Source organism: Pelodiscus sinensis, chromosome 5 (assembly GCF_052426305.1).
Source record: "Pelodiscus sinensis isolate ZL-2025 chromosome 5, ASM5242630v1, whole genome shotgun sequence".
NCBI classification, from domain to species: Eukaryota; Metazoa; Chordata; order Testudines; family Trionychidae; genus Pelodiscus; species Pelodiscus sinensis.
Window position 1 is genome coordinate 71,936,645 of NC_143056.1, and position 21,919 is coordinate 71,958,563.

At 42.2% G+C, this 21,919-nt stretch overlaps 1 protein-coding gene across 1 annotated transcript; it reads right to left on the reverse strand.

Moving 5' to 3' along the window:
* Positions 1–50: 50 nt before the first annotated feature.
* On the reverse strand, positions 51–16,816 carry PLEK2 (pleckstrin 2). The gene is made up of 9 exons (XM_006113404.4): positions 16,649–16,816; positions 12,995–13,159; positions 9,049–9,230; positions 8,682–8,773; positions 8,122–8,309; positions 7,215–7,316; positions 3,648–3,731; positions 2,609–2,687; positions 51–899 (listed from the first exon to the last, which is right to left on the reverse strand). Exons 1-9 carry the CDS (start codon positions 16,772–16,774, stop codon positions 772–774), a joined length of 1,146 nt encoding a protein of 381 aa, XP_006113466.2. The 5' UTR covers positions 16,775–16,816; the 3' UTR covers positions 51–771.
* Positions 16,817–21,919: the final 5,103 nt, after the last annotated feature.

The following is a 21,919-nucleotide window of genomic DNA, read 5'->3' on the forward strand; positions in this document are numbered from 1 at the left end:
AAGTCGTTTCAAGAACCCCATTACTAGATTTAATGAGATCATATATCAAGTTTACTAAAAAAATGCAAAATTTAATGGTTTGAAGTAGAAACAATAGTAAGTAGGATTAAATTACTGTATTAGTTAATCAGTCCTTTGGTGAATCACATAAACTGATCTCCAATTGGGTTCAGCGAGGAAAGCTCCCCTTTACCATGTATTGTTACATAGCTGCTCAAGTGGATTGTGGGGTTCTCTTCTTCTCCTGGTAAATGTAGCACTGGCCACTTCCAGAGATCAGATACTTGAGTAGATGAACTATGGGTATGATCTTATGTTCCTACAGCACAATGTTTTTTTCCAGCACTGCAGGCAGTTGGATAATGCAGCAGGTATACTGGTTTGTTCCAGTGTGGTATTCCCTGAGGCAACCAGAGTGCAACCAAGCAAAAGACTCCATAGCATTATGTGAAATGAGGTGGCCTCAGAAATGAGTGCTTGTGCTGGTTCTAGCCCAACCCACAGTCCTTGGTTCAGTCACTGTGACTGCAGTAGGCATGGGATACTGGAATGTCCGAGTGTCCTAGCAAGAGGGGAACCAGTAAGGCTTTTCTGCTTTAGGGTGAAGCATGATACTGATCTGCCAGATGTAAATTGGATGAAAAGATTTGCTCTTCCATCTCATGGATCAGCCATCCCAGAGTCAACACTCCTAGCAAAGACAGCAGCAAGTTTGCTCATGAATGTCAATTATTCACCTAATCCCTATCTTGGGTATAGAGTCCGTCTTGCTCATGTCAGCCGCTTGATGGCCTCAATCCACTGTGCTCGCTCTGCCTTCGAGCTGGCCTGGATGTAGTAATGAATGTCATTTTTAGTTATGATTTTGAAGAGGTTTCCTTGCACATTTCCCTTCACCCCTGCAGAGGAAGAGTGCAATAGGTTAGCAGAGCATGTAGAGAACTGGTTTGTGCAGGTGGAATCTGAATTTAGCATAACTAAAGTAGTAGTAGATCTTGATGTGTGAGTCCACTCCAAACAAATCCATTAATCCTTCTGTGCCTCAGTTTCTCTTGGGAATAATACAGATCTCCCTCCAGTGTTTTGTGGACTATCCAGTCAATGTTACACACTGTGAACTAGGGGTGTAAAACCCTGGTTAATCAATTAACTGGGTAAGTGTAAAGTCAACCTAATGTTTAACCAGTTAACTGACTAAGTGGGATCCAGGCTGGGGCCCGCTCCAGCCCAACTCGAGCAGTCCCCAGCCCGCAAGGCTCCTACCTCTGCCTGCAGGATGCCTCTATCTGCAGCAGGCCCCCTGTGGAGCTGGAGCAGCCCCCTGCCCACAGTAGGTAGGGAGTTGCTCCAGCCCCCATAGGTTACTGGTGACTGGCTAACTTTTCACATCCCTACTGTGAAAACATAAAGCACTATATAAATAATGAATATTATTACTGGTGTTAGATACTGTGGTGACAGGTTCTTTAGAAATCCCTACAATAAATTAGATTTAATCTCTTATCTGCTCCTGCCCATTAACATGCTCCATTTACATGGGGTTATAGTCCCCATTCCCATCCTCATCTTTTCTTTTCAAAGGCTGCCTCATTACATCACTTATTATTACAATTATGTGTCTGTCACTGAGGTTGCAGAAGTCATGGATTCTGTGACTGTTCACAGCCTCAGTGACTTTTGCAGTGACTGATCCCAAAGCCGCCCAAGCAGCTGACTCCAGAGACTGACTGAGCAGTGTCCCCCAGAGCAGTGGTGCCCTGTAGCTCCCTCCAGCTAAAATTTTGTTGGGGTATTTATAGTAAAGATCTTGGACAGGTCAGAGGATGTACATTTTTTGTTTATTGCCCATGACCTGTCCATGACTTTTGCTAAAAACAGCCATGACTAAATCACAGACTTACTTATTATTCAGGATGGTGAAAGGAAGGAGGGAAGCCACCTTTCAAGAGTCTGTCACCAGAAAGGATGTTCCCCATTTGAGACCCACATTTGCTGTCACACTAATTTTGTACTCATTTGCTTTCATACAATACATTATTTTGACAGCAGGAACATTGAAACACAAAGCTGAGGTTCCAGACAATGTTAAGCTAAACAAAAATCACCCTTAAATTACAGCTTTTTCCACTGTCATATTTAGTTTCCACTACGTTTGGACCTTGGCAAGTACAGAGGAAAGAGATGGAGACAGAGGGAGCATGGAAAAGATGGAATGTGAGATAAGGGATACCTCTGGATAATGCTTTTAACCTTATACTAGCAAAAAGGAATCACAGCCTTTACTATTGACTTTCTGGAGTATCAGCCAATGCCCTATTCCCTTCCCATGATTCATGTAAAGACCTGACAATGACCCAAGCAAAAATGGGAAAGAGTGAACTCTTGATGTTGATCTAAACAGTTCCCCGCAATCAGCTCAATGGTATTCGGACAGGTATCTTCAGTCCCTTATCCCTTTTCCCACGGGAGCATCATAACTGGTCTACTCACAGATTTGCACCACAATAACAAAAGGCATGAATTAAACTGATTCAATTATTTCAATGAAAATTTGGAAGTAGATCAGCCCTCAGTAATCAAAGCAGGTAGCCTAGAGGTTCATGCTTACCAGATGGGACTCCATTATCTTCCAGAGCTGAGACAAGGCAGCCACGGAGAGAAAACCCACCGACTGGTCTGTTTTCTTCCTTCAGAGAGAGAGGAAAATTAGGCTTAGTTGCATCACTACATTGCCTTTCTCATCTACATCTGTTTTCCTTAGTTTAGTAGTGGGAGGTTAATTACTTAAAGGGACAGAGTTAGCATAACAATCATATTTAAAACCAATACTCTTTTAACAACAGCTCACAACTATTAAAAATATTTCCTATTGATGCTATGTGTTCCTTTTATATTCTTCACTCAGTCGGGACAGTGAGACTTGATGAGTTTTGCTTCCAGAATCTCTTGTGCTATCCCAGAGCTGTGATGAGGTTTTGGTTTCTAGCATTTCAGGGGAGGGTTTCAATCAAAAGTTTGTTTTCTGGTCTCTTTAAATATTGCTAAAATATTTCTAGTCACATGCCATTTTGTATTGCACTGGGCTTCATTGCATCATAATTCACTTGGAGTATTGTTTATCCACAGACATAAGCTCTGCTATTCATTATACACATTTAGAACTGAGTAGCAGAAATTCCCATTAGTGCTCTGTGATCAGGCCCTGTTCAAGGTTACAATAAGGAGGACAAAAGAGTGGAAAAATCACAGAGGTGATGCAGCTTGAAGATGGGAAGGAGTCAGCCCAGAGAGAATGCAGTCCTGGGAACAAGAAGAACGCCAGAAGAGGCACAGCCCCAGAACAGGGTGTGTGAAAGAGGAATTGCAGAGGGGATATTGTACTGGAGGCAGACAAAGGAATCCCAAAAGACCTAAGGCATGAGGGAAAATGGAGTAAAAAAATGAACAAGGGATGTGGCCCCCAGGAAACTCCTCAGAGGCCCCAAAGGCATAAGTGGAGGAATTCAAGGCATGCATGGCCATGGAGAGGAAATGAAGAGGGTAATCCTAGAGCCCCATTTCCTATGTAGTTTACTTTACTACTGTTACAAATTTATAAGAGACATATACATAGATCTGGAGTCTGTGGTCAGCAGCTCATTGCTCACCTTTGTTGGATCATAGTAGTGCAGGAAAGCAGGGTCAGCCCTCAGAACAAAGCGCCTCACCTTCCAGTTTTTCCTCTTGTGTCCCTGAGAAGTGAGAGAGAAGAACAATTAATTTTCTCACTGTCCATGTGGTTGCCCTGTATCAGTGGCATCTCCCCGTGAACATAAAACATAAATATAGTCATTCTGGGTCAAACCAAACATCTATCAATTTTCTGGCAGTGGCCAATGCCAGGTGCTCCAGAGGGAATTAATCATCAAGTGAGCCATTCTTTTTTGCTCATTCCCAGTTTCTGGCAAACAGATGCTAGGGACACCATCCCTGTCCATCCTGGCTAATAGCCATCGATGGATCTATCCTACATTAATTTATGTAGTTCTTTTTTGAATCCTGTTAGTCTGCCTTCACAACATCATCTGACAAAAAGAGTTCCACAAGTTGACTGTGAGTCGTGTGAAGAAATTAATTTGTTTGTTTTAAGCTTGATGCCTATTAACTGCATTTGGGGAGCCCTAATTCTTGCATTATGAGCACTTCCTTATCTATTTTCCCTTTACCAGTCAAGACTTCTGTAAAGTCCCAATTTTATTAATTTCTTCTCATACAGAAGCTGTACTATACCCCAACCACTGAACCTTTTCCAATTTCAATATATCTTTTTTGAGATGGAGTGACTACATCTCCAAACAGTTTTCAAGATGTGGACATACCATGGATTTATATAGAGGCAATATGATATTTTCTGTCTTATTATTGATCCCTTCCTTGATGATTTCCAATATTTTGTTTGCTTTTTTGACTGTCATTGCACATTGAGTGGATGTTTTCAGCGAACTATCCACAATGACTCCAAGATTTCTTTCTTGAGTGATAACAGCTAATTTAGATAATTTTATATGTATAGTCGGGATTATGTTTTCCAATGAGCATTACTCTGTATTTATCAACATTACATTTCATCTGCCATTTTGATGCACAGTCATTTAGTTTTGAGAAGCCCCTTTTGTAGCTCTTTGCAGACTGCTCAGGACTTAACTATCTTGAGCAGTTTTGTATCATCTGCAAATTTTTCCACATCACTGCTTACCTCTTTTTCAGATAATTTATGAATATGGTGAGCAGCACTGGTCCCAGTAAAGACCCCAAGGGGAAACCACTATTTAGCTCTCTCCATTCTGAAAAATGACCTTTTATACTGACCTTTTGTTTCCTATCTTTTAACCAGTTACTGATCCATGAGGGGAACTTCCCTCTTATCCCATGACAGATTACTTTAATTAGGGACCTTGTCAAAAGCTTTCTGGAAATCTAAGTACACTATAACCACTGGATTCTCCTTTTCCACAATGCTTGTTGACACCCTCAAAGAATTCTAGTAGATTGGTGAAGCATGATTCCTTTTACAAAAACTATTTTGATTCTTCCCCAACAATTATGTTCAACTTTATGTTCAGCTGACAGTTTTATTCTTTACTATAGTTTTTACCAGTTTTCCTGGTACTGAAGTCAAACTTAACAGCCTGTAACTGCAGGGATCACCTTTTCAAAAATTGGCATCACATTAGTTATCTTCCAGACATTTTGTACAGAAGCTGATTTAAATGATAGGTTATAGACTACAGTCAGTAGTTCTGCAATTTCACATATGAGTTCCTTCAGAACTCTTGGGTGAATAACATCTGGTCCTAGTGACTTAGTATTGTCTTATTTATCAATTTGTTCCAAAACCTCCTCTAATGACACCTCAATCTCATGGCACTGTAAATGTAACTGTGGCACTTCCTATGAAGAGCCAAAACTTTGCCTTTCAAGTACAGTCAGACAATGGTGGTAACAGTCCAAGTACAGAAGTCTTTCCTGAAATTGTGTCCTTCTGCTGAACCACAGTATGAACTTTCTTCCCCAGGACAGTGCACGGCTGCACATATCTACCTGTATTTAGCAATTTTACACCTATAGGGATATGCACACATTTCTTTTTTCTTTTAGGATAGACGCTACTACAGAATAATTTTAAAGGGAAAGAAGGGAAGAATCTAGGTGAATGTATTTAACTCTTGTCCCTTATCTTGGAGTCCTCAAATCTATTCACTCTGGGAGCCATGTAAACTAGTTTACCCGGCATAGTCAATTAAGCGGGGATTTAAATAATCCCCGCTTCATTAAAATAAACATGGCCACCACGCTCTGCCAACGATCAGCTAATCTGGTACAGTGCAGCAGACTAGACGCGGATCTGTTGGCTGGGGAAGCCTTTGCCGACCGATCCTGTAAACCTCGTTTCACAAGGCATAAGGGATCGGTCGGCAAAGGCTTCCCCAGCGACAGATCCGTGTCTACACTGCCGCGCTGTGCCGGATCAGCTGATCGTTGGCACAGCGTGGTGGCCATGTTTATTTTAATGAAGTGGGGATTATTTAAATCCCCGCTTTCATTGACTATGCTGGGTAAACTAGTTTAGATGGCTCCGTCGACGGAGCCATGTAGTCTAGGACATACCCTCTGAGTTCTCTGGGAATTCATGGGATTCCAGGCCCTTTTGGATTGCTTTACTCCTTCTTTCATGGTATGAATGAAAGCATGGTAGAAAGGAAGATGCATTTAATACCAGATCACCCACACTGACCAATGCTTCACCTACAACTCCAGAACATTTAACAGCAACACATGTAGTGGGATTCCTCTCACCAAACAGAGTGGGTGATCATTTTATGCTCTCAAACCTGCGGATTAACTGCAAGCTTGTTTCTAGCATGTAACATGAACGATGATTTACAAACTAAGAGCATGAGCCTGCAGACTGTTACTCTTTCCCACATAATTACCGGTACTCGCATTTGAAGTCAATGGGAGCAACTATATGGGCATGAATAATTGCTTGCATGAATAGGTGGTACACATACAGGATTACTTCACTCAGTACTGAAATGCCGCCATCTCAGTGAAGGGACAAAACAGCTCCTTAAAAGCACCACATGACAAATTAGTGTAGGCAATAGGGAAGAACAGTGCATCGCTTTGAAAGTGAATGTAATTATTCAGGATAGAATTTGGCTTTTGGACAGAACCCCTGTGCTGTTCAGGAAATTATTTTATAATCCTTAGTAACATCCCTCAGCAGTGAATTCCACAGCTCACTTATTTATATCAACAAATAGGCTCTCTTCTTATTTCCAACCTTGCTGTTTACTCTGTAGTATTCCTAACATGAAAGCTAATTCTGCTGGTCACATGAGAGGTTAGGACAGATAATGAGGAAGCATAGTGCCTCTCAGCATTTAATTTCACCTTCCATGAATTCCAGAGAACAACTCAAGGAATCATAGAGCTGGAAGACACCTCAGGAGGTCATTAAGTCCAGCACGCTGCCCAAAGCAGGACCAATCCCAACTAAATAGAATCATAGAATCATAGAGCTGGAAGAGACCTCAGGAGGTCATAAAAAAGTCCCTTTGCCTGACCAGAGACATGAATCCTGGGCCCTCTGATGCTCTACCAACTGAGCTAGCCAGGCTACAGTCAGTTTTCTCCTTAATGAGATGAGATGATCAAATGTCAATGTTTACCTGTTTTACTAAATATCCTTGTTTTATAATTGTTCCACTTAATTCAAGGATGTGAAGGCTCAGTTCTTCCTTGGAGCTGAGTTTCCTCTTGGAGCTTTCAGCCTACAAATGGAAAAAAGTGGTCACTGGAAAAGTTTAAGTTAAGTTGATGAATGTTAAACAGTATAGGCTGTGTCTAGACTGGCCAGTTTTTCCGGAAAATCAGCCGCTTTTCTGGAAAAACTTGCCAGCTGTCTACACTGGCCGCTTGAATTTCTGTAAAAGCACTGACTTCCTACTGTAAGAAATCAGTGCTTCTTGCAGAAATACTATTCTGCTCCCGTTCAGGCAAAAGTCCCTTTTGCGCAAAGCTTTTGCGAAAACTTTTCCGTTAAAAGCATTTCCGGAAAATCATGCCAATCTAGATTCAGCCTATACAGAAAAGCTTTGTACTGGTATCATCTTCTGCAGACCTGTCATTAAACACATTCTTTTCCCCAAAGATATAGCTTTCATTCCATATGCCTACAGAACATCTCATCAGTTGTAATGGTACAATGGAAAAATGAATAAACACAAAACATCACACAATAGTCCTGATTTTTAGCAGAACCTCAGGTTGCCCATCATTAATGCAAGCACAGTTAGCTCTAGGGACTTCAGCTGCACCCAGTTAGAGTCATAGATTCATTGGATATACTTCCAAAGCCAAAATTTAGTAATTCACATCTGAGGGAAGTAAAATCGTTGGAAGTATTAAAAAACCCAAAGCTTCTCATATTTAAATTGCCCTTCATTTTAGTTTTCACCTTTTATATATTTTATCATTTGGCATATGCAGTGTTCCCCCCAATCTCTTTACCAGACAAAAGGAAATCTGAGTCAGGAGGGGATGGGAGAGCCTACTGCTAGAAGCCACATTACTTACAAACATGTACAGTGCTGTGGAGTCATCTAGGAACTGCTCAGACAGATCACCATTGCGCATGGCTTCAGTGCTCCGGGCTCCAACAGGCTTGATGAAGTTTTCATCTATCAGCATGGAAGACAGTGTCCCAGCCTCATATCGAGAGGCAACAAAATTACTGGAGATCAGCCAGTCCACCAGTGCAGAACCTAGAAAAAGAAAAGCAACTCTCAGACAGAGACACACAAAATGCTTGCTTATCACAGAGACACACAGGCATAAATCCCTGCTAACTGGCCAATTCCAGCTTTATCAAAATGGTAAAGACATATCAATGTCAAGCATAAATAGGGTTCACCAAAGGTGCAGGGTTCTGCATTTGCTTTTCTCTTTCTACAGAGAGGATATAAAGTGGTAGTTGAGGAACTTTTCGAGGCCTGGCATAGATGGGAAAGTACACTATTTGCTATAATCTCTTGTATAAAAATGATCTGTTCTCACATAAGAATTCCAAAGTGGCTGCCTTTTCTCTGCAGCACAGTGTCCGGCTTTGGGAGGCTGATTGTTCAGAATGTATCTACCTGTAAAGCTTTCTTTGTATGTGTTGCCTTGTTCCGTGTTGGGGGTCAGTTTAATTCCATTACTGTTGTCATGCATTTTGTCCACTATGTGGCTATAAAAGAGCAAAAGAGAACAGTGTTAGGTGGATGAACAGACAGTCAAGCAGGGACTGTGTCATATAACCTAAAGCTACAATTGAGGAGAGTTGTTTCAAGGATGTTTCAAGAATGAGTTCTGCTACAATGCAGTGGAACATGAAGCACCTATAAACAGTATGTAGGGGAAATGGACTAATCATCCCATGTGAGGTCCCATAATGCAGATGTGTCACTCAACACCTTCCATTTCAGAGTATCCTAGGACTGGTTAGGAAATGTTTACACTTACTTGAGGCTGATGTTTGAGGGAAGTTTGAAGGAATTTTTCATTCTGTGAAGCTGCTGAACCTGGACTGGGTGGCCAGCATGAATGGCTCCAGTAATGTCCAAAGCCCAAGAGTCCCGCTCTTCTCTGGAGCAAGATTCAAGGAAATATTCTGTGTTGGTTTTTGTCTTCAGCTTAATGACTAGCTATGGACAGAATAGTAGAAAAGTAAGAGCATTTATCTAACATGCACAGAATGCTCACTCAATGCTCACTCAATAGATATCCCATCAGCCACATGAGGAACTTTGTCAATCTCTGCAGGGAATAATGATACGTTTGTTGCCAGAAGGACAGTGGTCACAGCTCAGATCCAGGGTGGGGGTCAATTAGCTCTAAGTAATAGCTTTCTGCCCAGAGCCCAGTGTATTCAAGAAAGTAGATTGGCCAGAGATTATCCAGATAACACAAGAGTCTATGACTGGGAAGAGGATCTTTCACCCATGGTTCAAATCTGTTCTACATTATAGCTGAATGCCATTGCTATAATCATTCTCACAATGGATTTACTGAAATATAGACTCCGCAATATATATATATATTAGCACTGATATATATATAGTCTTAACACTGATTGCTGTCTGTCAGGGGAAGGTTGCATTGTTGCTGCTCACCTGTGGCTAGACATAGAGAGGACTTAATGCTCTAGAAACTTTCAACTTTCCATTGAAAGTGGAAGGCAGTTTGGGTGAAAGTGATCATGAAATCATAGAATTCACAATTCTAAGGTAGGGTAGAAGGGAGAACAGCAAAATAGAGAAAATGGATTTAAGGAAGGCAGATTTTGGTAAGCTCAGAGAGCTGATAGGTAAGGTCCCATGGGAATCAGGACTGAGGAGAGTTGGCAGTTTTTCAAAGGGACATTGTTAAGGGCCCAAAAGCAAGCTATTCCACTGCATAGGAAAGATAGAAAATATGGTAAAAGACCGCCATGGCTTAACCACAAGATCTTGCATGATCTAAAAATAAAAAAGGAGTCCAATAAAAATAGAAAGTAGGACAAATTACAAAGGATGAATAGAGGCAAACAACACAGGAATGCAGGGGCAAGATTAGAAAGGCAAAGGCACAAAATGAGCTCAAACTAGCTATAGAAATAAAGGGAAACAAGAAGACTTTTTATAAATACATTAGAAGCAAGAGGAAGATCAAGGACAGGGTAGGCCCACTGCTCAGTGAGGAAACTTGGAAATAGCAGAGATGCTTAATGACTTCTTTGTTTCGGTCTTCACCGAGAAGTCTGATGAAGGAATGCCTAACATAGTGAATGCTAGTGGGAAGGAAGTAGGTTTAGAAGATAAAATAAAAAAAGAACAAGTTAAAAATCACTTAGAAAAGTTAGATGCCTGCAACTCACCAGGGCCTGATGAAATGCATCGTAGAATACTCAAGGAGCTGATAGAGGAGGTTTCTGAGCCTCTAGCTATCATCTTTGGAAAATCATGGGAGACAGGAGAGATTCCAGAAGACTGGAAAAGGGCAAATATAGTGCCCATCTATAAGAAGGGAAATAAGAACAACCCAGGAAACTACAGATCAGTTAGTTTAACTTCTGTGCCAGGGAAGATAATGGAGAAAGTAATTAAGGAAATCATCTGCAAACCCTTGGAAGGTGGTAAGGTGATAGAGAACAGCCAGCATGGATTGTAAAAAACAAATCATGTCAAATCATGAACAAATCTGATAGCTTTCTTTGATAGGATAACAAGTCTTGTGGATAAGGGAGAAGCGGTGGATGTGGTATACCTAGACTTTAGTAAGGCATTTGATACGGTCTCGCATGATATTCTTATCAATAACCTAGGCAAATACAACTTAGATGGGGCTACTATAAGGTGAGTGCATAACTGGCTGGATAACCATACTCAGAAAGTAGTTATTAATGGTTCTTAATCCTGCTGGAAAGGTATAACAAGTGGCGTTCCACAGGGGTCTGTTTTGGGACTGGCTCTGTTCAATATCTTCATCAATGATTTAGATATTGGCATTGAAAGTATGCTTATTAAGTTTGCAGATGATATCAAGTTAGGAGGAGTTGCAACTGCTTTGGAGGATAAGGTCATAGTTCAAAATGATCTGGACAAACTGGAGAAATGGTCTGAGGTAAACAGGATGAAGTTTAATAAAGACAAATGCAAAGTGCTCCACTTAGGAAGGAACAATCAGTTTCACACATACAGAATGGGAAGCGACTGTCTAGGAAAGAGTACTGAAGAAAGGGATCTAGGGGTTATAGTGGACCACAAGCTAAATATGAGTCAACAGTGTGATTCTGTTGCAAAAAAAGCAAACATGATTCTGAGATGCATTAACAGGTGTGTTGTGAGCAAGACACGAGAAGTCATTCTTCTGCTCTACTCTGTGCTGGTTAGGCCTCAGTTGGAGTATTGTATCCAGTTCTGGGCACCGCATTTCAATAAAGATATGGAGAAATTGCAGAGGGTCCAGAAAAGAGCAACAAGAATGATTAAAGGTCTAAAGAACATGACCTATGAAGGAAGGCTGAAAGAATTGGGTTTATTTAGTTTGGAAAAGAGAAGATTGAGGGGGTCATGATAGCAGTTTTCAGGTATCTAAAAGGGTGTCATAAGGAGGAGGGAGAAAACTTGTTCATCTTGGCCTCTGAAGATAGAAGCAGCAGCAATGGGTTTAAACTGCAGCAAGAGAGGTTTAGGTTAGACGTTAGGAAAAAGTTCTTAATTGTCAGGGTGGTTAAACACTGGAATAAATTGCCCAGGGAAGTTGTGGAATCTCCATCTCTGGAGATATTTAAATGTAGGTTAGATAAATGTCTATCCGGGATGGTCTAGACAGTGGTCCTGTCATGAGGGCAGGGAACTGGACTCGATGACCTTTCGAGGTCCGTTCCAGTCCTAATTTTCTATGATTCTATGAACAGAATCAAATTCTTATTAGATAATAAATAAAAGGAAGTGGCACACTGAGGTGGCTATTGGCCAAGATTCTCATTTCAGAGAAGGCAAAAAACAAAAACCCCACAAAACCCACAGCTAGAGCTTAAATGCAACCATCAGGGAAAAAGAGGGAAACATATTTCTTCCTGTTTCTCACCCTCCTCATTTACAGTTCTGTTCGTATCTTTCTTGCTGTGCCTGCAGGGCTGCTACATTTTCATCCATATCCAATTTTCCCCTCCAAGGCCGGAGTGTGTGTGTGTGTGTGTGTGTGTGTGTGTGATGATTGTACCTGTGAGCTGGAGTGTTCAGCGAAAAACAACCAGGCTGTGTCTAGACTGGCAAGTTTTTCTGGAAAATCAGCTGCTTTTCCGGAAAAACTTGCCAGCTGCCTACACTGGCCGCTTGAATTTCCGGAAAAGCACTGACAATCTCATGTAAGATCATCAGTGCTTTTCCGAAAATACTATGCTGCTCCCGTTTGGGCAAAATTCTTTTTCTGAAAGACTTTTGCGCAAAAGGGCCTGTGTAGACAGCACAGTACTGTTTTCCGCAAAAAAGCTCCGATGGCAAAAATGGCGATAGGAGCTTTTTTGCGGAAAAGCGCGTCTAGATTGGCCACGGATGCTTTTCCGCAAAAAGTGCTTGTGCGGAAAAGCATCCTGCCAGTCTAGACACACTTTTCTGAAAATGCTTTTAACGGAAAAGTTTTCCGTTAAAAGCATTTTTGGAAAATCATGCCAGTAGCCCCAGACGTGGAAATCATCAGAGACAGAATAAGGAAATCCAGTAGCAACACTTACTTTGACCTGGCCTTATTGGCTGAAAGGCTAATCAGCATCAGCTGTTCCAGTTCTAGAGAGGCATGCAGAGAAAGAGATTGAGGAAGTCAAGGGAATTAAGACAGAGAAACACAAGGAAGGGAATGAAGGAGAAACAAGGAATAAAAAAGTCATTGCAAAGGAAAACAATGGTTATAATATTTCCAGACATACCTGTCTGTTCTCATATTCCAGGCATGGGCAAGTGATAACGCAACCATCCAAAATTATCCTGCCCTTAGGAGAATGCTCCTTCCTGCCTCCATTAAGTTTATAATACAGCAGCTTGTCCTGTAGCAGAACAAACCATCTTGCTTTCCAATTATGGACAATATGCCCCTGTAGCAAAAGAAAGTTCCTAGGTTATTTTAAAGACAAGCTTCAAGGAGTATTTCTCATTTGCCTACCGCTCTTTTGCACAGAAATTTGGTAACACTCTTATTATTGTTATATGCAGACATATTTTAGGAGTTTCATTTTAATGAGGGTTATGTATGTTGTTATAATGCAATTAATAAATCTGGAGAGAGACTGCAATAGACTTCCTTCAAGTAGACCATTACCTGGAATTTGAGAAATGCCCAAAATCATTTAACCAAAGCTTTGCTAAGAAGCCCTTAATGCATGCTGGGAACTTTTGTTTTCTGAACTGGACATCTTTTGAGAACATTCAAGGCTGCATTTCTTATGAGTTAGATTGCTTGGATTCCACACAAATCTGGAAAAAGCTGCTAGTGGTAGCTGGGATAGTTTCACAGACTAAAGACAGTATAAATCTCAAAGTGATCTGAAATCATAAGAGCTTTCTTTTGTTTTTGTCAGATTTGTTGTTTGCCTTGTGCGCAGCCCTTTCTCCCATCAAGAGGAAACAAACAGGAAATGTATCCATTTACCACTACCAAGCTACAAAATGGCAAGCTAACATACATCCTCTGCTTTTATAGAATCATTGGACAAAAAAGATGCAATGTTTTGCTCTTTCCCAAGCATGGCAAAAGCTTGAAGCAGATGAGTGACTCAGAGGACTCTGCAGGCGAGTCTGGAGTGTTGGGAACAGGGAGATGGATAGGATTTACTCTATTGTAAGTCCAAGGGCTTTTCTTCCCTATGCAGTGGATGAGTGTTGCAGAGATTGATTCACTAGTGGATGATTTATCTCATCTACCTTAAATGCAATAAATTGATCTCTTAGCACTCTCCTGTCAACTCCGGTACTCCACCAAGTTGGGAAGACTAGCTGGAGTCAATGAAACAACAGCTCCTGCTGACCTTACTGCATAGACAAAACTGTGGTAAGTAGATCAACTTCAGCAATGCTATTTGCGTAGGTTAGATGAATGTGACATGAGGGGGTTTAGTGTAGACAAGGCTTGAATTGAAGTCAATGGGAGTTCAGAGTGCTTAGCACCTCCAAGGATCAAGCCTGCCTGCAGCAGTAGGGCCTGGCTGTGGTTTGATGAGTACATTTCAGCTTAACTCTCTTGTTTACATTCCCATAATGCTAATTGGTGCTTAAGTCATAACAGACCAGCTGCTCATCTTCAGTGACTAAACTGCTCACAATGCTGCCATTTCCTGTGCATCCCTTTCATCCCAACTCCGCTGCTAAACTGCCAAAAGCTCCTGGGCTACAGTGCTAGGATACAAACAAAAACCTTTGTGAGCCAGTAGTGTGCATAATAGACATTTTAAAGCTGGTTTTAAAGGAGAATTTGCCCAGAGGAGTGGCACAGACAAATCTGATCTTGTCTTCTGGTGGCAGTTCCAAGTTTATGGTGCAGTGGAGCTGACTTTACATGTTTCATAGGAGATGAAAGTATGTTGTAAAGTATGTGAAGCACCCAGCTAGTGGAGGCTTCACCATCTTAAAAAAGGCAAGTAAGGCAGAGATAGGAGAATGTAGAAAGTCCAGTCACTGCAGGAATCAAGGGTCATTAATTTATTAGGAGTTGGCAGGAACCTTAACAATTTCTATAACAACTGGTGTAATGTGGTTCTCTTTAACCTGACTAAACCTGAAGACATCTCGGAATGCTAAGCAAAAAAGTTAATTGGCTGGATCACTCGTCGGTTTTGTTCCCTCTTTCTTCACTCCATTTTTTTCTCCTCCCTCCCTCTCCCTCTCTCCCCATGATTTTCCGCAAATGCTTTTAACGGAAAAGATTTTCCGTTAAAAGCATTTGCAGAAAAGAGCATCTAGATTTGCACGGACTCTTTTCCACAAAAGCACTTTTTGTGGAAAAGCGTCCGTGCCAATCTAGACGCGGTTTTGTGCAAGAAAGCCCCGATCGCCATTTTCACCAGTCTAGACACAGCCATTCTGTCTGTCTTTTTTTTAGTGCCTATAGATTCCCTCAGCTACTTTTCTTCTAGTAAACATTATCCGTTCTGGCTGTTTTCTTTTATCCCCCTTAAGTGAGTCAGTCTCTCTCGTTTGTTTATTTTCCCATGTCTCTTACATGGCTTTGCCTTATGTTTATTCTTAGTCCTTCACTCCTGTTTTCCTCTCTTCACCTTAATGAACCACTACCTTTCTCCATTCCATTTTCCCCACTAAGTATCTTGTTCACTTCTCTTGATCCCTGTTCCTTCAATCTCCTCTCTCTCTTCTACTTAGTATTCCTTCCTCTTTTTCGCTCCTTCCCTTCGCCTTTCCATCTGTTGCCGTTAGATCTTCCTAACCCTTTCACTTTTACATTACCATTGGACCCAAGAGGTTCTCCACCCACTCCCTCCCCTGCTAATACCAAAATCACTGCTACACCCAATCAGGCAGTGCTTAATTTATAATGAAAGAGATTATGGGACTCAAGCAATTTTTTTGCATTCATAACTGATGCAGCAAGTCTTGAGTTGCTGGGGCCAGAGTCTAAACATGGCAGGGTTCAGCCCTGGTACAAATTAATCACTTGAACTTAGGGCAGACTCACTGCTACTCTGATGTATTTGTGCTTCCTGGGTAGAGCTGAATGAAAATTAGAATTTCCATCCAGTAGGAAATTGTGCTATTTCAGCATTTATTTTTGTTCCACATAGAACAAGAAGGTGAAATATTAATTGAAATAAAACTTTTCAAGATTCCCAAAATTAGTGTTTCATTTTAGTTTCTTGAACTGACCAATTCAACTTTCAACTGTGTTCCCCTAGGATGGCTCTTGTTCAGTTCATCTGATACTCTCATTCTCCCCTTTGAATAAGGATGCGTGGCTGAAAAACCCTATCACAATAGCAGCCACATCACACCCATGAAACACAACACTCCTCCAAGGGCAGCTTCATTGTAAGATGGGCAATGTAAACTGGCCAGCGATTCTATCTCAAAGAAGAGAATGGGGTCTGAACCATAACTCCCATCATGCACTACACCTTACTCAGGCAATTCATTTTTATGTTGAAATGACTCAGTGAAATTTTGGGGGGCAGTTTTACAATCTGAAATATTCCAGTTCAGGTCAACCCTCCACCCCCATAGTGAAATATTTAATTTAAACATTTTCCAACAAAGGGAGAGCTCTGCTGCTTAGTGTTCTCAAGAGGAACTAGAACCAGGGGGGTTAACTCTATAAATACATCCACCTTAGACAAAAGTTCTTACAGGTACTGTCCTATCACAACCTAGGTCCCCGTCCCTGCCAGCTCTTTAAATAGATCCCTGTTGGCTCTTGCTACAGTACAGCCAGCTCTTGCCGGAGCTGTGCACCGGGGCACATCCCCCTACTTTCACCTCTGGAAGTAATAGTCAGTTATAAAAGTCAAGTCAGTCTAAAAAGGTCAGTTTTAAAAGAACTGTAATTATGGAAGAAACCAATTCCTGTCCTGTGTTCTTACCCGTTTAATGAGGAATCCCTCCTTTAATACTCCACTCATATCCTGCGTCCTGGTAGCCATGTAGGAAGCCTCTGTGTGCGCGCGCGTTGGGAAGCAATTAAGAAGTTCCAGCCTTTCCCTCTGCATGACGTTTTTAAAGAGGACTGATTTCTCCTCCCTTTCCTGCCCTGCCTTTCCCTTCCCTTCTAATTATGCTTGTGACACAATAGTTAAACATTGAGTTGGCACAACACCTGCCCTCAGGGACATGCAGAGCAGTGAAAGTTCAAAAAGATTGCAGTGCTGATTACATAGAACTCCCTATGGTAGAGACGCACCCAAATGGTGACTCAGCCACAAAATGATATGAAATAGCCATTCTGTGGGCAGAGAGTTGGGAAGGAGAGGTGTAAAAGATAAAATATTCAATCTATCAAGAGTCCAGAGTGTTCAGTATGTGGTATAAATTTTCTCCTCACAAAGAGGTATAGGATTACGAGAGACTGATGGATTGAAGTAATATCTTTTTCTAGACTAACATCAATTAAAGATATTGTCTCTCACTTCTGGTTTCTCTCATTTCCTGGGATCAGCAGTGCAAATAACTGTAGGGATCCTGAACAACTGGATACCTTAAAGGACAAGATATTCTTGCCATATTTTAGGCTTAGAGTGACCTCTAAAGACATAGGCCAAAACTATCAAAATTGGCTACCTAAAGTTAGGCTTCCAAATCCAATTTTAAGCAACTTAATTAATGACCTGCTAGTTAGTAGTGCTGTGACTCAAACCCATCTCCCCTGCTCAAAAAGCATGACATCTACTGAAGTTTCAACAAAATACAGGACTATGTAGCACTTTAAAGACTAACAAGATGGTTTATTTTAATTAAAATTGTATCCTTTGGTATATATGGTTGTGACTATTTTCTTCCACTATTTGATCTGAGGAAGTGGGTCTGGCCCACGAAAGCTCATCACCTAATAAACCATCTTGTTAGTCTTTAAAGTGCTACATAGTCCTGTATTTTGTTTCAGCTACACCAGACTAACACGGCTACATTTCTATCACTGAAGTTTCAAGTTGCTTATTTCTGAAATTAAGGCTCTATCTAGGGGTACCTAAATATAGACTTAGACTAACTTTAGGCACTAATTTTTAAAAATCTTGGCCATGATGCATCCACTTTTTTAAGCTTTATTCAAATAAGTATCAGTCAATAAATTTGAATCAGGGAAGGCAGGTTTTTTTTTTTAAAGTAGTGTATTTTCTTGTATGCCTTTTTCTAGATCACAGAGGAAATTAAAATCAGTCTTTGTACACTGATAACATAGAACACAATAAAGGAGCAACAATGCTTTTGCCTTCATGTTGCTGTCCCAGAGTGAGAGTCACACGCTGAGAAATCTCACCAACTGCTATACATTTCTACAGATCAAACTATTACACAATGAGAAAAAGGAAATTCAGTGGAAGTTGAGCACCTAAATCCTTTGGTCTCAGCCCATTGTGAAGTTTGATTTTGGATCAAGAGATTCCAAATGCAACAAATACTGGACTAACGTGTACATTTAAAAGCATGAACAGGGCAGAAAACAGATATCTGCAAATGGAAAATGGCAAAGGTGATATTGAGGCAAGAGAGAGCTGTGTTTTCAGGTTTCTAAATGTCTTATACAAGGCTGTTGTAATTGCCCATCTAAATTTCAAGATGGCATAAAAATCCTTCCAAAGTTGGCCCACCAACATTAAGCTTTAGTGCTGATTAAAGTTTACAGATAAATTTTAAGGACACCAAATAAAGAAAAGAAGTGGGTGTAAGTGCACAGACTATATATTATCTCATTATTGTTAGTTAATACAAAGTCCAGACATGCACCCTTTAGATAAAAACCAGTTGGAGTCTGTTATTCAACTGTATGGTGTTAAGGCTTGTGATCTGAATTCCACAATTGTTTAACTTTTTACCCAATACAGTTTGTAACCTGCTGGGTAACAATTTTATGCTAGGGAAGACAGGTAGAAACCTGCATAGGTGTGTCTTACTCAGATAGTGATCTCAGAATTACTTAACAACTGATCATTGTGGAAGGCCTAAACAGAGTGAACTGGTTACTTTCTCTTTTGCACACAGATCACCCATGCTTGTATTGAGGGGAGTCAGTAGGACTCTGTGTGCCACATTTTCTATGAAAAAGTACCCCCAACCCTGAAGAACTTTATTGTTAGCAGCTGCTGGATGGTAGACAACGGATGGCTGTCATTACATTTCTATCTGAAATACAATTAGCTGATGAAATGCATGTACAGGCAGTCCCCGGGTTACGTACAAGATAGGGACTGTAGGTTTGTTCTTAAGTTGAATTTGTATGTAAGTCGGAACTGGTACATATTGTAGGGGAAACTCTAGCCAAACATTTCTCCAGAGCTCAGTTTTATTCTCCCACACCTCACTTCCCTCAGTCCTTTATTCTCAAGCTGAGGTGTCTGCTGAGAAAAGCCGCTCCGTGTCTCCCTGGTCTGCTTGGGGGGGGACACTAGCTTCACGTCTCCCTGGTCTGCTGGGGGGAAGCAGCTAGTGCGGGGTTGCCTCACCCCGTTTGTAAGTAGGGATCCGATGTAAGTCAGATCGATGTAACCCGGGGACTGCCTGTACTAGTTTATAAAATGTAATTAACACAAAATAGTATTGGGGTTACATACAATATGTAAACAATCAGGACTAACAATCGACTGTCCACAAAAACTATACCACAGAATGAACTGAATATTAACCTCACTGAAGAAAAAGCATGTGATACGGGCCCTACACCATAACCTGAAGGTCAACTGGGGAATGAATTCTGGAGCAGAGGGCCTTGCAGTGGGGAAATTCTACCAACAGGCTCCAACCATATATGTCTAAGGAGCACAAGTGTTACACTAAACTCTGCCCTCCCGCTAGCTACTCTACACCAGTAATCTCAGAGGGGTAGCCATGTTAATCTGGAACTTAAAAAACAAAAACAGCAAACAAAAAACAACCACACCCGTACAAAATGAGTGGTCCTGTAGCACAGGAAAATAATTTTGCAGAACATTATTTCTTTTATGGGAAGAAGATAGTTCCTGTTTCAGTAAGAAGGAAGTTTTCCTGAAGCCCATTTATAAAAGAGCATTTTATTTTCCATAAATTAGAATAAGGTTTTAATAACAGGACTGTGGTGCCTTACATTTCTATTAGCAACTTTCACTCTAAAGGATCCCAAAGCACTTTATACATTATGGTATTTACATAAAGTATGACTGAAATGCAATCTCCTCTGAAGTGCAAGGTGCACTGGAAGCTCCTCAGGGTAAGCAGTGGGCAGACATTACTCACCATTTTGTATTGGATATGGTAGGAATCTTGGCTGCTGCTGTAACCTGACCCTGAAAACACCTCTGCATTTCAGTTTAGCCCACTTGATTTCACAAGTCACCAATAGCTACAGAGAACTCACTTACTTCACTGCACAAGTAATGGCCCAGAGGAAGACCAAATTTTTGCCAAAGCCACCAGATTCATCTTATCACTTCTAGAGAAGACCAAGGGATCTTTAGTATCCAACAAGGCCAAAGGACACCACTTCCCTTTTTAGGGTTGGTCTAAAGGGCCATCACTGTAGTTACTGCAGGTTATGTTTGCCTATGTTAGAAAGTGTGTAATTCGGTAATCGTGTAGCTGACAAAAATGGTCAGTTACACAATTAACCAATAAGCTGTTGTGTATTTAAGGGTGTGTCTAGACTACAGGATTTTGTTGACAAAAGTGGACTTTTGTCAACAAAACTATACCTGCATCTACACTACCGCCGAGTTCTGTTGACAGTAAGTCAACAGGACACGGCAGTTTTGTCAATGGCGATAAACCTCATTCTACGAGGAATAACGCCTTTTTTCGACAGAGTTACAGGCAGTCCCCGGGTTACGTACAAGATAGGGACGGTAGGTTTGTTCTTAAGTTGAATCTGTATGTAAGTCGGAACTGGCGTCCAGATTCAGACACTGCTGAAACTGACCGCCAGTTCTGACTTACATACAGAATCAACTTAAGAACCCCAAGTCAGCTGCTGCTGAAACTGATCAGCAGCTGATTCCAGGAAGCCCGGGGCAGAGCAACTCTGCCTGGGGCTTCCTGTAGTCAGCGCTGGTCAGTTTCAGCAGAAGCTGACTTGGGGACACCTGGGGCAGAGCAGCTGGGGTGCTACTGGACCAAACCAGCAGCACCCCATCTGCTCTGCCCCAGACGTCCTGATTCAGCCGCTGCTGAAACTGACCAGCAGCGGCTGAATCAGGACCTGGGGCAGAGCAGCTGGGGTGCTGCCGGGTTGGTCCAGTAGTGCCCACGGGCACTGCAGGACCAATCGGCAGCGCCCCAGCTGCTCTGCCCCAGAGTCCAAAACAAAAGCCTGGTCTGCTGGGGAGGGGAGCACACTAGCTGCGCCCCCCCCCCCCAGCAGACCAGGGACACGGGGAGCAGAGCCGCAGCGGCAGCGGGGTGCCGCGCCTCTGAGGCTTTGCTCTGGCAAAGCCTCAGAGGCGAGGGACCCCGCCACGGCTGCGGCTTCAGTCTGGGTGCCTGTGGTCTGCTGGGGACGGTCCCCGGCAGACCACAGGCACCCGGACTGAAGCCGCAGCCGCGGGGGGGTCCCGCGCCTCTGAGGCTTTGCCAGAGCAAAGCCTCAGAGGCGCGGGACCCCCCCGCGGCTGCGGCTTCAGTCCGGGTGCCTGTGGTCTGCCGGGGACCGTCCCCAGCAGACCACAGGCACCGGGTCTCAAGGGGCAGCAGCAGCGGTTCCCGCGCTTTGCTCTGGCAAAGCCTCAGAAGCGCGGGAACCCGCCCGGTGCCCCTGGTCTGCTGGAGACGGTCTCCAGCAGACCAGGGGCACCGGAGCAGCTTACGAATGGGGCTCTCGCCCCGACTTCCGGGGCGAGAAAGCTCCGTTCGTAAGTGCGGATCCGACGTAAGTCGGATCCGCGTAAGTCGGGGACTGCCTGTATGTTGAAAAAAGGCGCTATTGCATCCACACTGCTTTTTCAAAAGAGAGCGTCTAGACTGTTTAAAAAAAAAAAAAAAAAAAAGCAGCTTGCTTTGTCGACAGAACTGGCTGTAGTCTAGCTCTTTTTTGACAAAGCCTCTGTCGAAAAAAGCCTGTAGTCTAGACGTACCCCAAGGGAGCTTGGGAGCTGAAACACAGTCAGGCTGGCTCAGTACCAGCTTACACGTCTTGTTGGTTAATCGTTTAACTGGCTACGCTATTACATCCCTAT